This window comes from Vanessa atalanta, chromosome W (assembly GCF_905147765.1).
Source record: "Vanessa atalanta chromosome W, ilVanAtal1.2, whole genome shotgun sequence".
Taxonomy (NCBI): Eukaryota; Metazoa; Arthropoda; class Insecta; order Lepidoptera; family Nymphalidae; genus Vanessa; species Vanessa atalanta.
This window is the reverse complement of record NC_061901.1, coordinates 8,121,691-8,147,351: the sequence shown is the minus strand read 5'-3', so window position 1 is coordinate 8,147,351 and position 25,661 is coordinate 8,121,691. Positions and strand designations below refer to the sequence as shown.

The following is a 25,661-nucleotide window of genomic DNA, read 5'->3' as shown; positions in this document are numbered from 1 at the left end:
CTCCTGGAGCTACGTACCGTCGAAGGACAACCCGGCGGTTTTTGTTTCCCGTGGCCTCAGTGCCGACGTAATAAACGATACACCTCTGTGGTGGTCCGGTCCTTCTTTTTTACTTCATGGTGAAAAGGAGTGGCCGAAAATGCCAAACACAGAGAAACACGGTTTGCCGGAAGTAGTTACTCATTTCATTAGTAATTGTCGCAATCATTCATACGTTTATCATTCAGACGCAATCACGCATTCATCAATCATTAAGTGCTTATTAGAAAAATATTCTAGCCTAAATAAAATTTACAAAATTTTTACATATATACAAAGATTTATTTATAACTTAAAACATAAAAATAAAATGCATGGCAATCTTTCTGCAACAGAAATACAAAATTCAATAAATACTATTATACATCACTGTCAACTTGAAATGTTTCCTGAAGAGTATAATCTTTTAAAATCTGGTCAGAAATTGCCACGCAAAAGTAGATTGCTTCCTTTGACTCCATTCATTGACAATCATAATCTCATTCGCGTGGGCGGGAGGCTTGACAACTCCCCCTACGATTTTAACATAAAACATCCCATTGTAATTTGTAGTAAGCATATTTTTACTAAACTTTTATTTCATATGCAACATTTAAAACTTTTACATGCCGGCCCACAATTATTATTGTCACATATAAGACAAAGTTATTGGCCTCTAGGTGGCAGAAACTTATCTAGACTTATCGTAAATAAATGCCTCACATGTTTCAAAAATAGAGCACAAAATGTACAGCCTCTAATGGGTCATTCACCTAGTGCTCGAACTAATCTGGAATTTCCATTTCTCAACTGTTATGTAGATTACGCGGGGCCAGTATTGATAGCCGATCGTAAAGGCCGCGGTTGCAAACTTATAAAATCTTATATGTGCATCTTTGTTTGCTCAGCAGTAAAAGCAGTGCACTTGGAGCTCGTCTCTGATCTTAGCACTGATGCTTATATGGCCGCGCTACATCGTTTCATAGCGCGTCGAGGCAAACCGCGGACGATAACATCTGATAACGGCACGAATTTCGTAGGCGCATCCAATGAAATACAGAAATTTATTCAATCATCGAATGTTGCATGTGAGATAGCACAAGAGGGTATCGATTTCATTTTCACACCTGCTTATAGTCCTCATTTCAACTCTTTAGCAGAAGCAGCAGTCAAATCATGCAAGCATCATTTAAAAATATTACTTTCTCTAACCCATTTCACATTTGAGGAGATGACTACGTGTCTAACTCAAATAGAAGCGATTCTAAATTCGCGTCCTCTAACACCTCTCTCTTTAGACCCTAATGAATTTTTGGCACTAACTCCCTCTCATTTTGCAATTGGACGATCACTCTTATCAGTACCGTGCTCTCGGGTGACTGAAGCCGACATCACTCGACTGGACCGATGGAGGAGAATCCAAGGGGAGGTGAAACCAGGGTCTTTAGTCCTAATCAAGGACAAAACAACACCACCGCTGCTCTGGTCCCTGGGTCGGGTCACACAGACTTTTCCCGGCGTAGACGGAGTCACGCGGGTAGCAGAAATCAAAACGAAGAGAGGAACAATTCCTCGCGCTTTCAATAACATCTGCCCCCTTCCTGATCAAGATTGAAGAGCACTCTTCAACCCGGGGAGTATGTCGGCGCTTCACATATGCCGACGACGAGAGAGGCGCGGGGCACGGGGCGCGGGCTCGCGGCCCGTTGCGCGTGCGCCGCGATTCATCGGTCACTCAGCGAGCGACAGCCAACTAGGCGGACATTTTATCATCCTTGCGTGCAATTTTAATACGCGAATAAATTATTACAATACAGTCCAAGTTTATTACACCGAAGTCCCGTTAGGGCTCCTACAACCACTTACGAAACAAACAATAATTGTGTTTGATTCTTTACTTAATCAATAGACCCTTTGTTTCTCTGAAATAGTTTTAACTTCTTCTAGCTATGGCGATATAACGAGACCCCAGCAAGGGCCACAAGGCCGAATTAAAGCTGACCGACTGTGGCAGCAATGAGAAGGGTTATTAAACTCCATAGGTGGAGGAGTAGTAAAACCAAGGGACAAGTGGAAAAAAGTATGGTTCTAATAAAACCCCCCTAAAAATATTATTTTATAGTTTTCTATAATTATCATTCATTCACTTCATTATTATCAATCAGCTTATTTCAAAAATTATAAAATAATTGATGAAAATATTAATGACAAAAATTAACAAATAATGTCCAGGTGTGGGCAGACTGGAAAGCTAAAACTAAGAAAAAAGCTTTAGCAATACGTCGTGAGGCTTCTGGTACTGGTGGTGGTCCAAGCAGCAGACAAACTCTCACTGCTTCAGAAGAGAGGGTGTTGTGTATAATGGGTTTGACTGCTGTTGTTGGGAATTATAGAGAGAGGCTTTTATGCTAGTTTTTTTTTTTTGCTTGGGGTCTTGGCTTATTAGTGTATTTTCTTCTTAAAATAAAAATTATCAAGTTGTTCATATTTTCAGGCTCAACCATCAGTGAGAAACACTGAACCATCCCCGACCAGAGATTCTAATTGTACGGTCTGTCCACCCCAAATTTCTACCACAGCCACGGATGAAATTATTTTTAAAGATAGAATGTTTTGCCTGAATAAATTTATTTGTGCCCAATTTAAAATATAGTTTTTTATTTTATTAGCAACAACATCAGCCTTTACTGCCACCTCATCACAACAACATCCACCACCAGTGCTAACGCCGCCGCCCGGCACTACGTCCTCGCCGGTGCCGTCAGCGACGACACCTGCCGCTTCCACGTCACGGCGTGCTACTTAACGGCAGCGACATCAGGCAAATCCGTCGCCTTCAGCTTCGCCCACCTCAACTCCGCGGCGCCATAGGCTCCTCCGAGCGCGCACACGCCGGGTTCAAACATCCTTTGAACGAGCCACAAGTGAGTGTGTGGCTGTTGAGAAATGCCGGCTCCAACTTGAGGCAGACCGTGAAAAAAATTACCATCAAAGGGAGTTGGAAAGATTAAAACTAGAGTCTAAAAGAATTGAGGTCCAAGAAAAGCAAAACGAAATTTTAAACAGTTTAGCTAATACAGTAGTCAATTTAATAGAAATTTTACCACAGTTGAGACCATCATCACTGCCTTCAACAGATATTATCCCATAAATATATAATATACATATTGTGTTTGACATTTTATCTTTAATCGTGTATACCTATTCTCAATTCTTTTATTATTATTGAATGACATTTTTATTAATTGTAATTTGATTTAATTAATTGTATTTAATTCAATATCATTAATGCATGTTTAATATTTGCACACCGATAAATCGGTAGAATATGAGAATCATTATAAATGACCATCTATATTATGTACCATATTCTGGCAAATAAATGAATTATTATTATTATTATTATTATTAAAATATCAATGTAGTAATAATGATCTCAGCTGTGGCTTACGTACATTTCAAATTGCCTACAGTATTAGTTTTTTTTTTAAGTTTTTGACTCCGCAAAGCTAGTAAATCCTTGGTGCAAAGTATCCGTTTGTATAATAAAATTCTACAGCTATTTTTAATTTTGTTGATTCATACATTCATATTCGTTTGTATTTTAAATGTTTGAAAAATGTAACTATTGAGGTTCTTGCCAGTTCTTCTGTGTAGAACCGGTGGTAGCCACTTAATATAGTTTTGTAATATAATGTTTCAAAAGTCTACTTAAATAAGAATAATTTTATTTTGATTACTTTAATTTTGTTGTAGCATTTAAGAAACCTGATTTTACCTAAATGTTCTTTTTTTGTTCTTACCTACACAATAATACTAAATTATTTATATTATATTATATTTTAACGTCTTTTATTTGATTATAAATGTAAGTGTTATATAAAAATTTTGTTGTAATAATAAATCTGTTTTATTATTAAATAAATTACATTTAAAGTAAAATTACCTAGACTTGTTCACAATACAATCAACTTATTAATATTTACAGAAGATAAATTTGTATAGAGTATAAAAGTTTAATTTATAATTAAGAAATGTAAAATAGATTCATATTAAAGCTTAAAATAATCTTACTATATCCTATTCAATAAACAACTCAGCATGGCTCTTCCTTGGATTACTTCACTCTGGCTACAAACACAGTGGATGTGGGATCTTGCATCATTGTATTATCCCCATTGTCATGTGCAGCAGGAAGTGGTTGTGGTGGTGGCAGCCCAGCTTGCAAAGCTATATTGTGTAATACACAACATGGCATTGTAATTTTGCTAGCTACATGAGGATGATAGTGAAGAACTCTGTCACTAAGCAAACATCTCCACCTTGCTTTGAGTAATCCAAAACATCGCTCAATGCAGTTATGGGCTTGCACATGCAATCGAGTGTATTGGTCTTCCCTAGAACCTTCAACTGCATTGAGGATAGGTGTCATAAGCCAAGGACGTTGTGGATATCCAGAGTCACCTGAAAATTATTTTAAAATTTGGTTAGTCACAATTAAACTCTTTTAGATTAGATCTTATTATTATTATAAATACCTACCTAAGAGCCATACTTGCTCATTATTTTGATGAAGTTTACGCATATATAATTCAACTCTACTAGAAGACCATATATGTGAATCATGTGTAGCTCCACCAAACTTTGCATTTACATTTAAAATTAAAAGATTACTATCACAAATCTGAAAATAAAACCTCTATTAAGACTGATATCTCACTCTAACATGCCGTACAATATAAATAATAATTATATCTACTATTTGAACATTTAAGGAATGATATCCTTTTCTATTATAAAAAAGATGCTCTTCATGGTTGGGCTTTACCAAAGCTATATGGGTGCAGTCTATGCACCCAATTACACCAGGCAGGCCAAATCTTCTTTGGAACCTCGTAAATTAAAATGTTATGTTTATTAAATTTATTTCATAAATTAAATATTGTTACTTTAAATGCTCACTCTTGTTTTATAAATGCTCTGTCTTGTCGTGTTTTCGGAAACTTGATCCATTTTTCCATGATAGCAGAGTGGTTCAAAGCATCAATGACTTGTCTTATGCACCGACTAGCTGTCCGTTGGGCAAGATGCTGAGAAACCCCAACAATTCGCTGATAGGATCCTGTTGCTAGGAAACTAAGAGTGCACAATACCTACAATCACACAACAATTCAGGAAATGAAATTTATCATAGTTACGTTAAAAAATAAATATCAAATACAATATTCTATTGTGAGTAATTTTTATTGTTGTAAAAATATTGTTTATGTTATTATTATATAACTGTAACGTAAATAACTGTTGTGGCTGTCTTGAAGAGTCACACACTTTATGTTAATTCTGAATATGTTTTTATTATGACATGTGGTGTGTCCTTAATAAATAAATAAATTATCAATAAGATTATTAAGCACTTACCTTAACATTGAGGGGAATCTCTTTGGTTCCTTTTAACGAAGTCTTGTGTCGGAGTTCACGACAAAGAGCTTCAAAGGTTGTTTTGTCTAGCCGAAATTGCTGCACAAATAATGTTGCCGACATTTCGCGTATGTTTTCCATGCACTGACGATTTTTGTCTCTTTTTTGCCGCCTATGCCACACTTCTTCATTATGAGCACACCACAACATATTTAAAGTATGCGTTTTAAAAGGTAATAATAGAAAAAAATAAGGTTAACAAACAAAACACTTGTCGATCACCAAATAAGACGCCATTTTTTTAGCGTTAACTATTGAGTTTTTTTTTTTTTTTAGTTTTGGCTTTTATTTATGCCAAGAGGGCACAGATTATTTCGCCAATGTCACGTGCGATGGAGAAGACACGATGGAGATTGATCGGTGCGGTCGAGATTACAGGCTTAATTTAATTTGAAGGCATAATAGAAGAGGAGTCTCTGTTAGCCCATAACCTAAAACAACACAATAATAAATAATAAGATAAACATAAATTATTATTAAGATAACATATATGAACAAACACAAAAATATTTACAACTTAATGTTATTACGCTTGTTATGTACGCGACCACCCTATGGAGGTACATTAGGACATCGCGTTCGCCGTGACCACCGATGACGGCCCGACTGAACACAAACATTAACAAACATTGAACATTAATAGGGCGAGGAGCTTTAGGAGGGAGAACGTCATATAAGGGATGGAGGAGTTTGGGGCAAGAAAACAGTATATGGGATAAAGAATCTTCGTCTAGGCCACATTCACACAAAAAGTGATCTCTGACTCTAATTTTACAAATATGTATGGGAGTACATGCATGTCCAAGGCGTAGTCGGCAGATAGTTGTGGTGACCCAACGATTAGCTTGCCTGTGAAGAGAAAACCGAGGTCGCCTTGGAATATCTGGTTGTAGAGATGCGTAAAATCTACCTTTAGATTTTGATGAAACTTTCCAAATAGAGTTTCAGGATTTATCTAGATAAGTTTTCGCTAGAGCACACAAGTCCTGAGATGAATTTTTAAAATGTTCAAGAGAGCCAGTTGTTATAGCAGCTCTAGCGAACGAGTCTGCTGCATCATTAATAAATGTCAGCATATCAAATTTAGTAAAAAAAAGAAAAACTTCATACCATCAACTTACTACATAGATAATCAATTAATATCCGAAGTTGAAAAGTTACGAGATTTAGGTGTAATTATAGATAAAAGAATTCAATTAAAAGATCACATAGATACAATCGTAAAAAAATGCTTGAAAATGATAGGATTTATTAAAAGAACATGTCATGATTTTAAAAACGTAAATGCCATTCTAACTTTATATTTTTCACTAAGCCGTAGTATTATTGAATATGCTTCACCTGCATGGAATCCATCTTATAAAATTCACATTAATCGCCTTGAAAGAATTCAAAAAGGATTTACAAAGTTTTTGGCATATAAAGATAGAAGCTGTCCATATCGCGCAGACTATAATACACGACTGAAACACTTCAAACTTGCCACATTGGAGAAACGTAGGTGCAATCATGACTTAATGTTTCTGCATAAATTAATCCATGGTTCAATAGACTCGCAAAAATTACTTTCACAAATCTATATAAATGTCCCAAGAACGATTCCGCGTCACCCAATACAAAACACCTTCGCTATTCCTAGATTCCGTACAAATGTAGGAAAGTTTTCGCCTATTATCCGATATATGAGTCGTTACAATAATATCACTTCTCATGAGATTGATATATTTAGCCATAACAGCAATAGTTTTAAGAAAAAATTAGACTGTTTGCTCAATTTGTGTCAAGATTTTGTATTTTTTTAGTTTTTGCTTTTATTTCTTTTAATTTGGAGTAATTTATTATTGTTTTGGTTTCCTTTTTGTTACTTCATATCTTTCATATTTTTGTTGTTATTTTAAAGATTTATTAATGTAAGAGTGTAATGTTTTGTTATTATTTTGTTATTTGATGTGTAAAATGTAAACGCCTGTAGTGGTGTATCACACCGTACAAGAATGTATTTCTTACTTTTTCTTAAATATTTTGTTTCTTAATTATTTATGCCGATGGTGTTTCGAAAATTAATAAATAAATAAATAAAAATAAATTATCGGATATACCAGAGTAGCTTGGTATCCAGACAAGCGATATTTCCAGCCCTTTTTGATGACAGGAAAACAATGCCTCCCTGATCTTAAAGATGATAAAAAATTTTCGCCTACTACGAAACGGATTTTCCTTAATTGCCAACAAACAACTCAAAGAATCTGTCAGAATTACCGTATTTCTGAGGTCATGGAAGTGGGAGTGGGAAAAGGATGGCTTCCAAAATCGCAATCGCTTCACCAGAAAAGATGGATGTTGTGTAATGATTTTATAATAATAATAATAATAATAATAATAACCCCCCCATGGGACCACCTTGCCGTGGTGGGGGGGCTTAAGGGAAGGGACGAATGGTCATCAAGAACTAAACCATATATACCCTGTTAATAAACGAAACAGGAGATACATAAATTTAATAACCGCTAATACCTTGGCTATGCCCTTCACAACTAACGGTCCCAAACCCAAAACCCAAATGGAGATGAGTAAAAAAGAATACAATTTACGGCCGCTTCCCGGGGTTCGCCGGGGCGCATCTGGAGCCGATGCTGGATGCTACAGCATGCGAACCATCGGTGGTGAGGAGCTGAGCAGGCGGGCACTCATCAACAAAAATGTTACAGCCGGTCGCTGTGAGTTGAACAGGCGGACTCACAACGTAGAAGCTACAGCCGATCCCTTGGGCAACGAAACAAATACCCCTTCGACTCGCCCCCAGCATATGACCCAAGCAGAACACGAAAAGGATTCCGATATGCTTAACGATATAATTTCAGCTTCACCTTCACCCTTCAACTCATATGAATCACCTAGTTCATCTCAACTTTCATACCAGGTTTCATCAAGATCAAACACAATTTCACCTATGTCTGTGGATGTTGTGCAGGAGGCACATGCTATTGAACCTGCACCCGCCACAGGTACAAATCGTGCGCGTAAAAGATGGTCAGACGAAATGAATAAATTCATCTGGCGCACGTACCTCATTGCTACAAAATTGAACACCAGTAAAATATACCTTGCTCATCTACACCACGAATTTTCACTAAAATTTCCTCAGATGCAGGCATCTAGACAGAGACTAGGTGACCAATGCCGAGCTATAGTCAGAAATAAATTACTTTCTCAAGAAATATTAGAACAAATAAAAGAAGAAGTAACAGAGAGCCTACAACAAACCAACAACCAAGATAGAACACAAAATATTCAAACTAATTTAAGCATGCAAATACACAATAGCCACCAACAAGGTATAAAGCAGAGAAGAAGATGGACCACTGAGTATAATGAAACCATTATTAGAAACTACTACACAATTACAGAATTAGAAGCAAATAGATCAGCTTACCGTCAACCCCTTCATCAAGCGGTAATCGCAGAACACCCGGAATTATCAGAAGTAAGTGAACAGCGAATATCAGATCAGCTTAGAGTTATTTTAAATAACAAAATGATTAGTGATCAAAAACTTAAAGAAATCCGTGAAGAAATATCAAACGATCTTCGTTTGCGTCGTAACCATCTTGAAAATACTTCACAACACTTGACTATACCACAAAATACGGCATCCGCAGAAAACAACAACCACCCACATATATCACCACAAACACAACCAATACTAGACATTTCTACAATAGCTGAACAGGACCAAACCCCTAATTATCTAGATGTGGAAAAAATTAAAAAACAATACAACATTACATTAGAAAAATTTCAAAACACCAACCCAATTAGCCGTCCCTACATACCAAAACAAAACAGCTCAAGAAAACTAGCCCAAATTATTAATGTCATTAACACCAAAGTACTGCCTCAACATATTTCAGTCGAACAAGATTTTGTGACCACTCATACACTTATTTACTGTGCTGCCTACACAGCGGCTACCTGCAATGGAACTAACATTAAGGACATAACTAGCCAACCTTGCCAACTCCAGAAAAGAATACCCGCATGGCAGAAAAGGTTACAGAAAAAGATACAGAATCTCAGAAGAGACATCGGAAGACTCACAGAACATATTAACGGCAATAGGACAAATAGGCTTACCTTACTAGTAGAAACGATAAAAAATAAATACAAAATACACTCTCAACATGAAGAACCTAACTCTAGTAACGAACATTTTCTTGACACCCTCAAACAAAAACTAAATGCCGCATCTAGTAGGCTGAAAAGATATTTAAATTGCACTCTTAGAAAATCACAAAACACACAATTCTGTAATAATGAGAAAAAGTTTTATAGAATCTTATCATCTGCCACACAACGCAACACTAATACAAATACACAAGACATAACACCACCACCAGCCAATGCAATACATACTTTCTGGTCTAACATATGGAGTGATCCAGTATGTCACAATACAGACGCTGCGTGGCTAGATACAGACCACGAAGTAATTAATTCTATCGAACCTATGAATTTTGAACATATATCTGTAGAAGTTTTCATGCGAGTACTCAATAAGGCGAACAACTGGAAATCACCTGGTAGTGACCATATACACAACTATTGGTATAAAAAGTTCACATCAACCCATTCATTACTACACAAACACATGAACAATTTCATTCAAACACCAAACATAATGCCGCACTTTGTTACACAGGGCCTTACCTTCATGATACCAAAAGACACTGACCATCAAAATCCAGCTAAATATCGTCCAATTACTTGCCTGCAAACCATTTACAAAATACTTACAGGATGTATCACTGAACTCCTACACGAACATATTGCCGTTAACAATATTCTTGCTGAAGAACAAAAAGGATGCCGAAAAGGTAGACAAGGTTGCAAAGAACAGCTCGTAATAGACTCAGTAACAATGAAACATGCTATTTCTACGAAAAAAAATATTAATACCATGTATATAGACTACAGGAAAGCTTTTGACTCCATACCACATAGCTGGCTTCTTTATGTATTACATCACTATAAAGTTCACCCACAACTTATTTATTTCCTTGAAAACTCTATGCAAAACTGGAAAACAACTCTTAAAATCACGGGACATGCTAATACTGAAACACCTGACATCTTAATACGACGAGGAATCTTTCAAGGCGACGCCCTTAGCCCACTGTGGTTTTGCCTAGCGCTAAATCCTCTCTCAAATATGCTCCAAAAATCCAATCTCGGCTACATTATTACCACTCCACACAAAGACACCACTCTCACACACCTCATGTACATGGATGATATTAAGTTATACAGTAACACAATACAATCACTACATCACCTTGCAGATATCACCCAAACTTTCTCAAAGGACATACACATGGAATTTGGAATAGATAAGTGTAAAACATTTTCGGTCAAAAATGGAATAATCGTCCCAAATAGCTACATGTTAGAATCAGGAAATATTATTGAACCTTTAGAAGAAGAAACTACTTATAAATACTTAGGCTTTCAACAAGCTCGGAAGATTAACCAAAAAGAAACAAAAAATAGCCTTAAAACTAAATTCAAACACCGCCTAAATATCCTTTTCCGATCTCAACTCAACTCCCACAATTTATTTAAAGCAATCAATAGTTACGCAATCCCAGTACTTACATATTCTTTCGGCATAATTAACTGGTCCCAATGTGAGCTCCACAACCTTCAACGTATCATTAATACTACTCTAACTGCCCACCGAAAACACCATCCTAGATCTTGTGTCCAAAGAATGACTCTACCCAGAGGTGAAGGCGGACGAGGCTTAATAGATATAGTCAATCTGCATAACAAGCAAATTACATCCCTGAGACACTACTTCCATCAACGCTCAGAATACTCTCCACTTCATGAAACAGTAACGCTCGCAGACAAACGCTTCACCCCACTAAACCTTAAAGACCGACACCCGCAAAAAAACGAACGGATTACTGACATGAACGAAAAAACTGCTTTATGGAGACAGAAATCCCTTCATGGAAGACACCACCACGATTTACAGCAATCATATGTTGACAAAGCAGCGTCAAACGCTTGGCTGAGGCGTGGTGAACTGTTCCCAGAAACGGAAGCTTTTATGTTAGCGATCCAGGATCAAGTCATTGACACCCGGAACTACCAGAAGCACATAATACGCACCTCTAATCTTCAATCAGATGCATGCCGACACTGTCATTCTAGTCCTGAAACCATTCAACATATAACTTCTGCTTGCCGAGCCCTTGCGCAAACTGATTATAAACATCGACACGACCAAGTGAGCGCTATTATACACCAACATCTAGCACACAAGTATAATTTTATAGATAAGAAGATCCCATACTATAAATACAAACCCGACACCATACTAGAAAATAACAGATACAGGATATACTGGGATAGAACCATAATCACAGATAAAACAATACATTTCAATAGACCCGATATCACACTACATGACAAAATTAATAAAACTGTTTATCTTATTGACATAGCTATCCCTAACACTCACAACATACAGTTGACAATTTCGGAAAAGCTTAGTAAATATCAAGACTTAGCAATAGAACTGAAACGTCAGTGGCGTGCAGACACCATTCATATTGTTCCCATAGTCATCTCATCAACTGGGATCGTACCTAAAAGCCTACAACGCAGTCTCGATATATTACACATATCTCATCACACTAATCATTTACTCCAAAAGGCAGTAATCCTCAACACTTGCCGCCTCACCCGCAAGTTCCTTACGACCTCATCCATCTCAGCTGCCATTACCTAGCTCCTACTAGCGCTTGGCTACGGCCCGTGTGTGTAGGATTTAGTTACCTCATAAGAGAGAAAAATTAAAATAATAATAATAATAATAATAATAATAATAATAATAATAATAATAATAATAATAATAATAATAATAATAATAATAATAATAATAATAATAATAATAATAATAATAATAATAATAATAATAATAATAATAATAATAATAATAATAATAATAATAATAATAATAATAATAATAATAATAATAATAATAATAATAATAATAATAATAATAATAATAATAATAATAATAATAATAATAATAATAATAATAATAATAATAATAATAATAATAATAATAATAATAATAATAATAATAATAATAATAATAATAATAATAATAATAATAATAATAATAATAATAATAATAATAATAATAATAATAATAATAATAATAATAATAATAATAATAATAATAATAATAATAATAATAATAATAATAATAATAATAATAATAATAATAATAATAATAATAATAATAATAATAATAATAATAATAATAATAATAATAATAATAATAATAATAATAATAATAATAATAATAATAATAATAATAATAATAATAATAATAATAATAATAATAATAATAATAATAATAATAATAATAATAATAATAATAATAATAATAATAATAATAATAATAATAATAATAATAATAATAATAATAATAATAATAATAATAATAATAATAATAATAATAATAATAATAATAATAATAATAATAATAATAATAATAATAATAATAATAATAATAATAATAATAATAATAATAATAATAATAATAATAATAATAATAATAATAATAATAATAATAATAATAATAATAATAATAATAATAATAATAATAATAATAATAATAATAATAATAATAATAATAATAATAATAATAATAATAATAATAATAATAATAATAATAATAATAATAATAATAATAATAATAATAATAATAATAATAATAATAATAATAATAATAATAATAATAATAATAATAATAATAATAATAATAATAATAATAATAATAATAATAATAATAATAATAATAATAATAATAATAATAATAATAATAATAATAATAATAATAATAATAATAATAATAATAATAATAATAATAATAATAATAATTGACTTGGCCAATGATTAATATTCTAGACATAGGTAATTTATCTTGCCTTCTTTTTTTTTTAGGTTAAGGATTTTAAAGTTACATACAAGCAAAGGAGGATAGACGGTTACAGTAAAAAACGGGCGGTTAAAACAGTGTTAGTGTACGAGGAAGCCAAGGTCAAGGGATGAGTTCCCCAAGCGCTGACCAGAACCTAGCCTATTGCTTTCGTGCCGCAAACAGACAGGTTCGCGTAATTAGATCTTTAAAAATATGTAATAATTATATATGTATATATACATACACACATATATAGATACAAATACATACGTTATTGTTACACATACTCATTGTTAGAGAACCAAATTAAATAAATTAACAAATACATATATGAATTATATAACATTTTGATTAATAATAATAGGCAATAATTAACTACAATCTTTTTGTTTTTCTAATAAAAATAATTTATATTTATGTCTGAAATTTGTTATTGTTTTTACCACAAAACGGTCGCATAAAAATTGTCTTCTCAGTTGGAGTGGAGGATCAACACATTCAACTTGCAGAGCGTTAGTGGGAGAAGTTTTCATAGCTCCTATAATTATCTTAAGGCATTTGTATTGAATTTTATTAATCTTATCAGAAACGGCTTTATTTAGGAGTTCTAAGACAAACAGTCCATAGTCTTAATGACTACGAACTATTGCATTGTACAGTAGTTTAAGAGAATAGGGGTGAGCTCCCCACCTGACTCCTGAGACTGCTCTAAGGACGTTAATGCCCTTTTCACATTTTTTAATAATATGCTCAGAGTGATAAATTCCATTCAGTTTGTTGTCGAGTATTATGCCTAGAAATTTCGTCTTGTTGACAAAGTTGATCCCCACAAACCAAGTCAAAGACTGGAATTAGTCTTTTCCGAGTAAAAACAACTGCCTGGGTCTTATCTATTGATAAAGATAAGCCATGGTCAGAGAGCCATAGGTCAAGATAATGCAAAGCAGAGTTTAATCGTGTGATGTAGTAGCCTAAGGCATTCGCCTGTTGTACGTAACTTACAACAGAATAAAGCAGAACCTGGGACAGAGCAGTCGTTTCATTGATACCGACATTACATGGCGACCCTGCCAGTCGGTGTGCGCGCGCTAGCCTGCGACGCGTGCACCGACTGGCCACCGATAAAATAATAAATAATAGTGAAAAAAATTATATTATGGAAAGTAAATCGCAAAAAAAAAAAACTCGGATTGACAAAGAAAGTATTAAAAATGAATAATTTTCTATACACATTCTAAAATATGAAGAAAGAAAAGAAATTAAAATAAATTATTTTGCACATATAAAATAATAAAGAAAGTCGCAGCCAAGGAAGACACAAGAACCGAAAATGCAAGAGGTATCTACTATTCGACTGACAATATTTTTTTTTTAAAGAAGATGCAAAAAGAAGAAAGAAAATTGAAAAAAAAGAAAATATTATCGAGGCATATTTTCAAGACAGCAAGTACGATTTCTAAGGAATACGCCGCGTGCATCGTGAAGAAAATGAAGCAAAAAAAAAAAAAAAAATGGATTATGTTAAAAAAAAAAACAATTTAAATTATTATTCTTGTTAAAAAAAAAAAAAAACGTGTAAGTAATAAAAACGAATCAAATTAAAACTTAATTTATTATAGATAAATAGAGAAAGATTCTGATATTTTAGTGCAATGTTTAAATAATTCTCTCAAGTATAAGTATAAGATTTAATTTCTATTATATATATGTATGTTTAAAATGTTATTTCAATATAATTAAATGCTAGAATGTTATCTATGTTCATTTTAATGAGAAAAAAGAAATGATATTATTAATTAAACGCACTTGTCAAATATAAAGCGTAACTTAAATATTATTCTACAATAGAGAAATGTTTTATAAAATAGAAAAAACTAATTCTAAACATTATCTATGTAACAACAAATATCTTTTATACCTTTATCAAAAATTTATGTGAATTAACCAAATTGTTATAATATTCTTTTTATATTGGATAAATACTTATAGATATTATTATATACTCAATTTATTTTTAATTTTATGACATAATATTCATACTATAAAACATTTGTCGTTATTTGATTCAAAATGTCTCAGAATATGGTAAATTGTTTTGATTTAAAAAGAATTTTCACTATTATCACTTTATGTTACATTCGAATTTTCACATTCAATAAAACGATTTTTTCGTATGTTATTACAAAATATATTGATAATTTAATTGTGTTTTCTATATATTATTGTAAACGTGTAAATATGTGCGATGCCAAACTTTAGATAACAAGCACGTGAAGCAGCCAACATGCTGAAATTTTGGGTATGTCATTTTAACTTTCATAATTTGTACTTAATAATTTTTTTTTAACTGATAAAGTTTATAATTTTATATGTATATGTTTCAAACTGTAAATCAATTGTTGAATTGTCGGTTAATTAAGTTAAATTTTATCATTCATGAATTTGTATTTTCTCTTAAAAATCGAAAAATAAGTTGAGCTAAATAAGTTTTAATTACTATAAATTCTTTTGGATTATCATCTTAGCTTAAACTCTTGGATTATCATCTTAGCTTTTTTTTTAAAAAAAAAAAAGCTTTAATGCTACAAATAATAAGAGTAGTAAAATATTTTGACTAATGAACGACTAACACGACTATTATTCACTTCAATAAACTAAAAAATGTTGACAAAACTTGTAGTATAAATAAATTATCATAAAAATACCTATATAAAATAAGTGAAAACAAAAACCATCGTTTGAAAAAACCTATACTTAATTATATGTCAATATCTAATATTTAGTCAAAATTAAAAGATTTAAACATGATTTGTTTAAAATAAATAATTGAATAATAAAATGAGTCTAAGTTGTAATTAAAAACTTAAAAAAAATATATTTAAAAAAAAAATACTACAGCGTTTTGTTCTAATTGGTTTAACATTAACTTCAATAATATTATCAATATGCTGTAAACGATGAATTTAGAAAAAAAAAACAAAACATTAATTAATAATTTAAAAAAAAATCAAATGAGAACTAATTCTTCAAAAGGTCCGCCAAAGTAAAGCGTGTCCTTAATCAATTAAATTAGAATACTATATGCAGTAAATGCATTACTGGCATTCTTGTGATATCAATATAACTACATCCTAATATATATAAATCTCGTGTCACAATGTTTATCCTCAATGGACTCCTAAACCACTTAACCGATTATAATAAAATTCGCACACAACGTGCAGTTCGATCCAACTTGAGAGATAGGATAGTTTAAATCTCAAATTATAGTCGCAATTTTAATAATAAAACCTTATTGCCATTAAGGCGGAACAAAGTTCGCCGGGTCAGCTAGTTATGGTCATATAAAAATGTAAGACGATCCAATGAGATTCCATAAAAAAGCATCATGATAAGATGATAAACACTCAATATTTAAAACTGTCTCTTTGTCTTGAGTATAATAAGAAATATTAATCGCGGATTATAATTTGTGTGTAATTTTGTTTTCAACACGCTGTAGGTATATTGAATTTCGCTTTCCAATTTTATATTAATTAAATATAGAGTATAAAAAGAGTATCGGTGTAATATAAAACTCAATGTAACTTCTTTAAAACTAATTAAGACGTAAATTAAAAAAAAAAAATTAGATAGAAAATTAAATACTTAATGTTTAAAACATACATTACTCAAATCAAAAACCTAAAAACTCAAATAAAATAGGATAAATGCATAATAAAAATATATCTACCGAAAACTCAATACAAAAATTCGCGTAAACTAATGTTGTAATTATTTTAAACAATGTAACTTTATTCTCAATATGATGACATAGCACGGTTCACATTTACACATTCTTCGAAACGTAACTCTGGGTTCCCATACACGGTGCAGCTCAAATTTATAAAAACGTTGACGCGAAGTTTTACGAATAAGGCGTGGAATTTGTAAACTAATAGGATATTGAAGATTCAGATTAAACGCTGGCGCTGATGCAATCATTCGTAGATACCATTGTTGTCTCCTGGCTTGCCTTTGTCATTAATTTTAATTTATATTGTTTGATATTTTTAAATAACACTTTATTAGTGTCGTAATTTAGACTAAAAATAACTTTTTTTTTTTCTTCAAATAATCGAATACTTCGTTTTAATAATTTTCTTTTTTTTCAAAGACAAGGAGTCTTAAATAAAAAAAAAAACACGGATAATGAAAAAAAAATAACGATAATGGAATAAAAACTAAATGTTGTCAATATTATGACATTGAAGGAAATATATTATGTCGGATATAAAAGGACAGTACAAAAATTAAAAGATTTATTAATATGGATTAAAATAAAAATGTAATATGAAAGGTATGTCAAAGTAGAGTAATATTACGTTATTGTGTGAGAGTGGTACGATTATGTAGATTGTATGGTGTGACGTTGTTGTTATGGAAAATGTGCCTTTGAAGTTTAGCTTGGCTATTTGTAGTCGGATAGATCAACCAATGAATAATCGTGGACAAGTTAAATTTCCTTGGTACATATAGAATGTTGGGTATGAAAATTAATTGAAATAAAAAATATATGTAGCTTAATGCTACAATAATTGTATATCAATAGGTATTGGTTGTATGACTTATCATATTGTGCGCGAGACGCCAATATGAGGTATATGACACTGCAGTTCTAAATAAAAAAAAATAGAGCTATAGAAATGCTCTAAAGTAAAGGAGTAAGTTTTTGGCAGGGTTATAAAATGAAAGATTTTTAATAGATCTAATGAAAGAAAGGGTTATATGAGAATAGTTACAGAATGTTTTAAATGTAAGAAAAGGTGTGTGAATATATATGTAAGGATTTATTAACTACGTCGATCTAATTCGCTAGTTATTGGTGTGATTGTATGAAATTGGCTATCGGATATTAGCTTAGCTATGTTTTGGGCCCTAACGTTAGTTATTCTAATATATCGATATGCTTAATTGAAAGGTCATGGAAAAAGGAATGATATGGTTATTTATTTTTTTTGAAAGAGGATAAAAATTAAAATAAAGTACTAGCACATGTCTTGATCATGCTGTACGCGAGTTCGTCTGCGTGAAAGATTGTGACATAGAGTACAAATAAATAAATAAGTGGTTAACCAAATAATTAAAATAAAATATATTGGGAGTGGTCCGGGCCACCCAATCAAATATAAATAAATAATAATTAATAAAATAATAATTTAAAAAGGCCTATGGGCTCGCCTGAAATGAGAAGTTATATCTTAGATATAAAAGAGAAATTAATTAAGATCGCGATGGTACAAACTCGAGAATTAATTTAAAAAAAAATAATAATAAGACGTCTTAAGGCCCAAAGTGTATATGCTCAGTGTACATTAATACTGACAAGGGCTAAGAAACAAAAATAGCTCGTTTCTATTACATGGATATAGACATATAACGTATAACGACAATAAATATGACAAAACTGGAAGGAGACAAAGAAAAATATTTCAACTAACATTTATAGATTAGAATAAGAATATAGTTTATAAGATATATTAATATTACTGTAGATTTTAAACGTCATATTTTATCATATTTTTTCAAGGTCATATTTGGTTTTCTCTTCTTTTTAGATTAAGATATCTAGGTTCTTTTCTTTTATTATTATGTCATCTTTTTTTAAAAATAAAATAAAACCCTTTTGTAATAAAATATGAAAAAGTCTATTTAGAATATAATAAAACTGATAAAATTGTTTTCGAAAAAAAATATATATGTACATTTTTTTTCTTAAAATGCCGTGGGAGGTGTGATGTAGTAGCCTAAGGCATTCGCCTGTTGTACGTAACTTACAACAGAATAAAGCAGAACCTGGGACAGAGCAGTCGTTTCATTGATCCCGGCATTACAATCGCAAAGTTAAATTTTGAATAGAAGAAGATTTAAGATATAAAACAATGTCATCGGCATATTGAAGAATGTTACAAAAGTTGTTAACAGACAATTCGAGATCATGGGTATAAATGCTGTAAAGCAGAGGGCTGAGGACTGAACCTTGCGGGAGACCTTTCCAGACAAATCTGGGGGGGAGAATACAATTTTGATGTTTAACGGTAATAGATCTGCAAAAAAGCAGATTACATATGAAATGAGTAATCCGCGGAGGGATACTCAGCTGTTGCAGTTTCTGCCTGAGTACCGGAAGAAGAACATTATCATATGCCGAAGAAATGTCTAGAAAAACACCCACAAGGTACTCTCCGTTAGAGAAGGCTATTCGAATGTCTGTCGTGAGAATGCTGAGACTATCAAGAGTGCTCAAACCCTTTCGAAAGCCGAATTGAGAGGGCGAGAGAATATTCCTGCTTTCCATTATCCATTCCAAACGGTTTTTTAGGAGATAACTATTGAGTCTCTAAGATCGCTTAGTTATCGATAAAAAACTTCGACATCGTTTCGTCAGCGCTTGTCAAAACTGTTACAGTTTGGCTACCATTTTGTATCGAGTTAGCGATTATCGTTGTAGAAACGATTATATTCAATTCTATCACTTTAAACGATTGTCAACTTGTCTACGACTTTTCTATTCGTTTGTTTTGATCACGTGACTTAGCGTTGAAATGACGTCATGCCCATACATTTGTTTAGTTTTCTATTAGCGATTACGATTGTAGAATGTCAACTTGGCTAAGCCCTCTGTGTTATTAGCGCTTATAGTTCGAATGTAAATGCACGCTCCGTACGCTGTTTGCGAGGCATCTGTAAATATATGCATCTCTGTATATATAGCATTACTATTCAAAACATAGCGAATTGTTTTTAATACCAGCATAGACGCAAAAAGCGATTCCATTGATGTGCGATAACGTTCGGTACGGTGTCGTCCCACTCTAACTTTAACAACCACAGCTATTGTAATAACATTTTTGCTGTTAAAATAAATGGACTTAAAATACCTACAGGGTCGAAAATTTAAGATGCGTGTGACAAAATTTTACGCTTAGTAATAGGTAGATTACTGTCAAATTCAAAATCTGTATGAAAACAAAATTCATCGCTGCCATTAAGCCAACTTATTCCTAATGTTTTGTGACTACTATTATCGCTAAGCGTTAGTTGTTTACAAGTGTCGCGAATTACGTCGTTCGCAGCCGAAGGACTTAAAAAAAATCCGAGAGTACTTTAAAAGTGAATTTATTTTAATTCACAAAATTATTTTACAAATATTAATACTAATTTAATTAGACTACTTCATGTGTTGAGGTTGTAACACAGAATGCTCTCAGAACCAATTATTATAATTTAATATTAATACTTTTCTTAATTCTAAGAGACACAGAAATTATAAAGAAAGATCGGTGTAGTCCGTTGTTGAGCGGCGTGATGTTGCGCAAGGGTTGCTGGTACCGGGCCGTCGTCGGTGGTTTTGGCGAACGCGATGTCCTAATGTACCTCCATACATGGGAGGGGGGGAGGTGTTATGTATGGTTGGTCGCATACATAACACCTCCCCCCGTAGATCAGCGACTATTTGAAAACGTTGAGTGCAAATGTCGCTGGCAATGATGTCTCGTTCCTGGCTTGCACAGGCTCTTCAGCAGGGTTGTTATGGGTCCCGTTATCTATTTTAAGCGATTCATTCCTTGTTACATGGTGAATGTACCGCCTAGTGAGTATGGCAATACTAAGTACCAGTGCGCTGAACAAAAGTATGTAAAATGGAATAGTTGTATGATATATACTTCCATTGAGATGATCTAGTTTTGTAGGTTGCTCATTCGGGACCCTGTCTTCAATGCTGCGTAGCCCCGGTATATATATATTTTACAGTTTCAGGTGAGGCATTGTTCTTGTAGTTCTTTGTAGTTGTATAATATTTAGGAATTTCGGTTATTTTCAGCGGCTGTCCTTTGAGTTTATTTTGAATGTTAGCGATGGTGAATTCGTCAGTGTGTAGTGAACACGTCTGCGGAATCGTGGCTAGATAACTTCCGAATAGGGTAATAAATTCATGGCTGCTGCATTCTAACTCAACCTTCGTTTGGCGTGGGAAGAGAGTGCAGTACTGATCATCTAGTTGCTCCATTGTTTCTTCGACTAGCGTAATTTTAACGGACCGGCAGGATCTATTCATAGATAGACTCGTGATGAGGGTCTGAACGCACTCTAACTGTTCTCGGGCCTGATGTTGGATGTTTTCCTCGCAGAGATATTGCTGATTAAACTTCGGGCATTCAGCCTCCATGTACATGAAAGCTTTACCATCAGTTGCTATGAGAGGGTATGGTGGGATAAAGGTATATTGGTCTTTGTAAGGAACAATTGACAGTTTAAATAATTTGAATTGTCTAGGAGAAACAATCGGGAATTTAAAAATTATTACTATTCGCTTTCCTGCATAATAATACTATAATAATCTCAGGTCTGATAATACTATAATAATCTCTAAGATCTTCCTCTATTAACTCTATGGAGTTATAAATGTGTCTTAGTTTATCTAAAATATCTCCTAAGCTCTAGTAGCTTAGGAGATATTTTAGATAAGCTCTAGTAGCTTAGGAGATATTACGACGCCACCTCTTCCGGTGTCGTGGCGTCGTCCAGGCCGAGCACCCGTAACTCGCCCATTTTCATTGGGCGAGCCACCTTTACGTTGAGGTCCTTGAGGACCTCACGCAATGCGAGACGGTCGGTTTTCTCACCACTGTTGGGGCCGCTGAGGTTCATCAGTACCCCGCCAGAGATGGCTTATTTAAACTCGACCGTTTCGATGCCGAGGTCAGGGAGCTTAATCCGCGTATGGGCAGCTCGCATGACCTCAGTATAGATCGTCATCGCACCTTCGACGACCGTTTTAGCGACTGCCACATTCGTTGGCACCTTTGGAAGGCTTCCAAAGGTGCCGACGACCGTGGCAGTCGACTTCTTAGGCACCTTCGGCCCAGATCCAGGTTTCGCTTTCCTGGACGCGACCGTCGCCCAATTCACGTCAGAAGCCGTCGGATGAGAGAAGGAGGGAGAAGGGGTGGGCACCGGTGGTAAATCAGTGACCGGCGGAGGAGGGGGTCCCGCCCTCCTTTTCCCCCCCTGTTTCTTCGTTTCTTGGGCGGAGGAGGCTCTGCCAATAGGGCCTCCACTGGCCGGACTGGCCCGCCAACGCAGGCCTATATGCCCTGTCGGGGAAGAGCTCCGCCCTGAAGGTGGCCAGTTTCTCCTCCATGAGGCCACCGATTTGCTCCATGAGCCTGGCTTCACTGCTCACCTGAGGAGCAGGAGCGTGACAGGACCTTTCGCCGCCGCTCCTCCCTTCCTTAGGGCAGGGCGAACTCTGCTGCCCGGGCACCCTTTGCCGCCAACGGAGTGTGACGCTGGCTTACCGGCCGCTGAGCATACGATGCAATTTGCTTCAGCGGCGGTACACTCCCGGGCCCTTTGAACGGGTAGTCCGCAGCAGAAGCAAAGACGGCTGCGGTCGACACCCCTATCACACTTGGCCCTCATGTGGACCCCTTCCAGGCACCTGAAGCAGCGGAGCGGCCTCGGCTCGAGCAGTCTTACTCGTGCCGAGACCCACCCCACCTTGACGCGGCCCACTTCCATCACTCTCAATGCCACCGCCACCGGGCAGCTCATCCAGAGGGAGCCGAGCCCACCGGAGCACCGGGCAATAACACCCGGTTTTATTGTTCCGGCGTAACAACCTCCCTTTTCGGCGACCGCAGACACCACCTCCACCACAGTCACCGAGTCGTCCAGGTCCAAGACTCTCAACTCGACGCACTTGGTCGGTCTATGGACCTGGACCGCGTCCGAGCTGAGGACCTCGCGGAGCTTGTCCGCCAGGGCATCCGCCGCCTTCTCCGCGTCGTCGAGCAATCGTGCACCTGTGGCTGTCGTGCGGAAGCGCACAGAGGTGAGGCCCACCTCGCCGAGTTTAATACGGCTTTTGGCCTCAACGAGAACATTCTCATACGTTAGGCCTTTCTCCTCGGCACCGGGCTTCAACGTGATCGTAATCACCGCGGTGCGAGGAGGGCGAAGTTTCCTTTTAATAATAATAATAATAATAATAATCTTTATTGGCTGAATAAATTACACTACTACAGACACAAAATGTATAGTAATTAAAACAGAACAAAAAGACACTTATTCTATGTAATACAAAAATTATACACAAAACAAAAAATGAAAAACAAAAGAGAAAAAAAAAAGAAAAAAAAATAACAAATAAACAAAAATTACTTAGAAAAGAAATAGTAGTAGGTATGTATAAGTGCGCAGCAGTGTAATTCAGCCAAAAGGAGACCACTCAGTATACGTAGAAACATGTTAGCTTCTACACTGATTTTCAGTGGCCTCCTAATGTCATTACTGACAGCCGTTGCAGATAAAAGATATAATTTAAAAGGAAAAAAAAACAATATAAATTTATAAAAATTGAACATGAAGGAACCAAACATAGAAAGTAAATTTATATAATATAAAGAACTAAGGACAAAAAATTATGTTTAATTGTCGCGCCAGCGCTCAGCGGCGCGGGGCGTATCGGGGCGCGCGGGAGGACGGCATAAGCGATATTGGGTTTTATTAAGTATGAATGCAGCGTCTGACAGCAAACACCGTATTTTCCGCGCGCCGCTCGCTTGTCCCACATTCACGAACATTACAACAAATGCAAATAGTGACACAATTAACTTATTGATTCAAGGTTAAAATTGGACAGAACAATATCAGGTAAGAAATTGTATATATAGTATTCATTGTTGTGTTTACACACATATTGACTTGGCCAATGATTAATATTCTAGACATAAGTAATTTATCTTGCCTTCTTTTTTTTTTAGGTTAGGGATTTAAAAGTTACATACAAGCAAAGGAGGATAGACGGTTACAGTAAAAAACGGGCGGTTAAAACAGTGGAAGTGTACTTTTAGGGGCCTTCTGCTTCATATTTCTCGGAATCTCGGTTTTTCTCGGTGTCGCTGCCGCCGATTCCCAGTCTTCGTAACTGCAGGGGCGACAGCTCCGGAAGGAGGCGGCGCTTGATGCCCTCCATCCGGGCATTCAGCATTGTGCTGAATTGCTCACGGCTGGAGCGCAGCGCCTCTTCCATCATCCGCTTTATGTCCGCCATCTGGTCGGCGGCGGGTTACTGGCGCAGCTGGGCCACTTCCCAGCGCAATTCGGCTAGTTGGCCCGACAGTTGTGCATTGGCAGCTTCTAACCGGGTGACCTCCTCCGACACGTTGAGAGCTCTTAAATCAGCCTCCGCACCTTCAGCTTGCCAGACTTATCAGCCACCTGGACCACCACGTTCAGTGCTTCCTGGACCGCAGCGTCCAGTGCGGCAGAGGTCTTCGGCACGTCTTCAACTACCATGGATAGGCGCTTTCTGCGCACTGCGCGCATGCGGCCCGCCAGCTCCTCTGCACTGGCGCCCTCCGTCCTTCCTGCGGAACCCTACCGCAGCACGATGGCGGTCTCCTTGACCAGCTCTCGATCGACCTGGCCGAGAGACCACTTCTGCAGCGTAGTCAGCACCCTCTGGGGTTCCGCCGGCCTGCGAGAGGTGGAGATCTCGAATAGGATGTAACGGTGGTCCGATAGAGTCTCCACCTCCTCCTCCACTCTCCAATCGACCACTCTGCGTGCTACAACAGGGGTGGCGAACGAAACGTCCACCACGGAACCCGCCTGATGGCGCACGCAGGTGTGAACCTTGAAATAAAACTAGTTTTTAACGGATTTAATCGCGTATATTAATTGTTTTATTTTAACATCCCGACGTTTCGAGCACTTTGCAGTGTTCACGGTCACGGGCAGACTAAGGTGACATTTGTCTATTCGAATTACAAAAGAAATATTATTTACAACTACCGCCAACGATTTCTTAATTGATATCTTGAGTAGCGTTCCGGTTGCACGCAGAAGGCACTAACTGTATCTTTAGGTCTTGCAGTCTGTTGGATTTGGGATTTTAAATTTTTAATAAGTGGATCCCAAGTGTTAGAAAGTCTCCAACCATTATCTCTATTGAAGTTCGGATGTTTTTGAATTTCAATAGCCTCGCGTATCATTCTAGGAATGAATCTGTGTTCTCTAGCGAGGATCTGTGGTTTATCAAATCGAATAAAATGGTTAGGTTTATCCAGAGCATGTTCACAGACTGCAGACTTTGAAGAACGCCTATTTTTGACATCTT

General features: G+C 35.2%; 1 protein-coding gene across 1 annotated transcript; it reads right to left on the bottom strand.

Moving 5' to 3' along the window:
• Positions 1-4,135: 4,135 nt before the first annotated feature.
• LOC125075647 (putative nuclease HARBI1) lies at positions 4,136-5,559 on the bottom strand. The gene is made up of 5 exons (XM_047687355.1): positions 5,437-5,559; positions 4,981-5,171; positions 4,778-4,910; positions 4,561-4,702; positions 4,136-4,482 (listed from the first exon to the last, which is right to left on the bottom strand). Exons 1-5 carry the CDS (start codon positions 5,557-5,559, stop codon positions 4,136-4,138), a joined length of 936 nt encoding a protein of 311 aa, XP_047543311.1.
• Between the last annotated feature and the right edge of the window lie 20,102 nt (positions 5,560-25,661).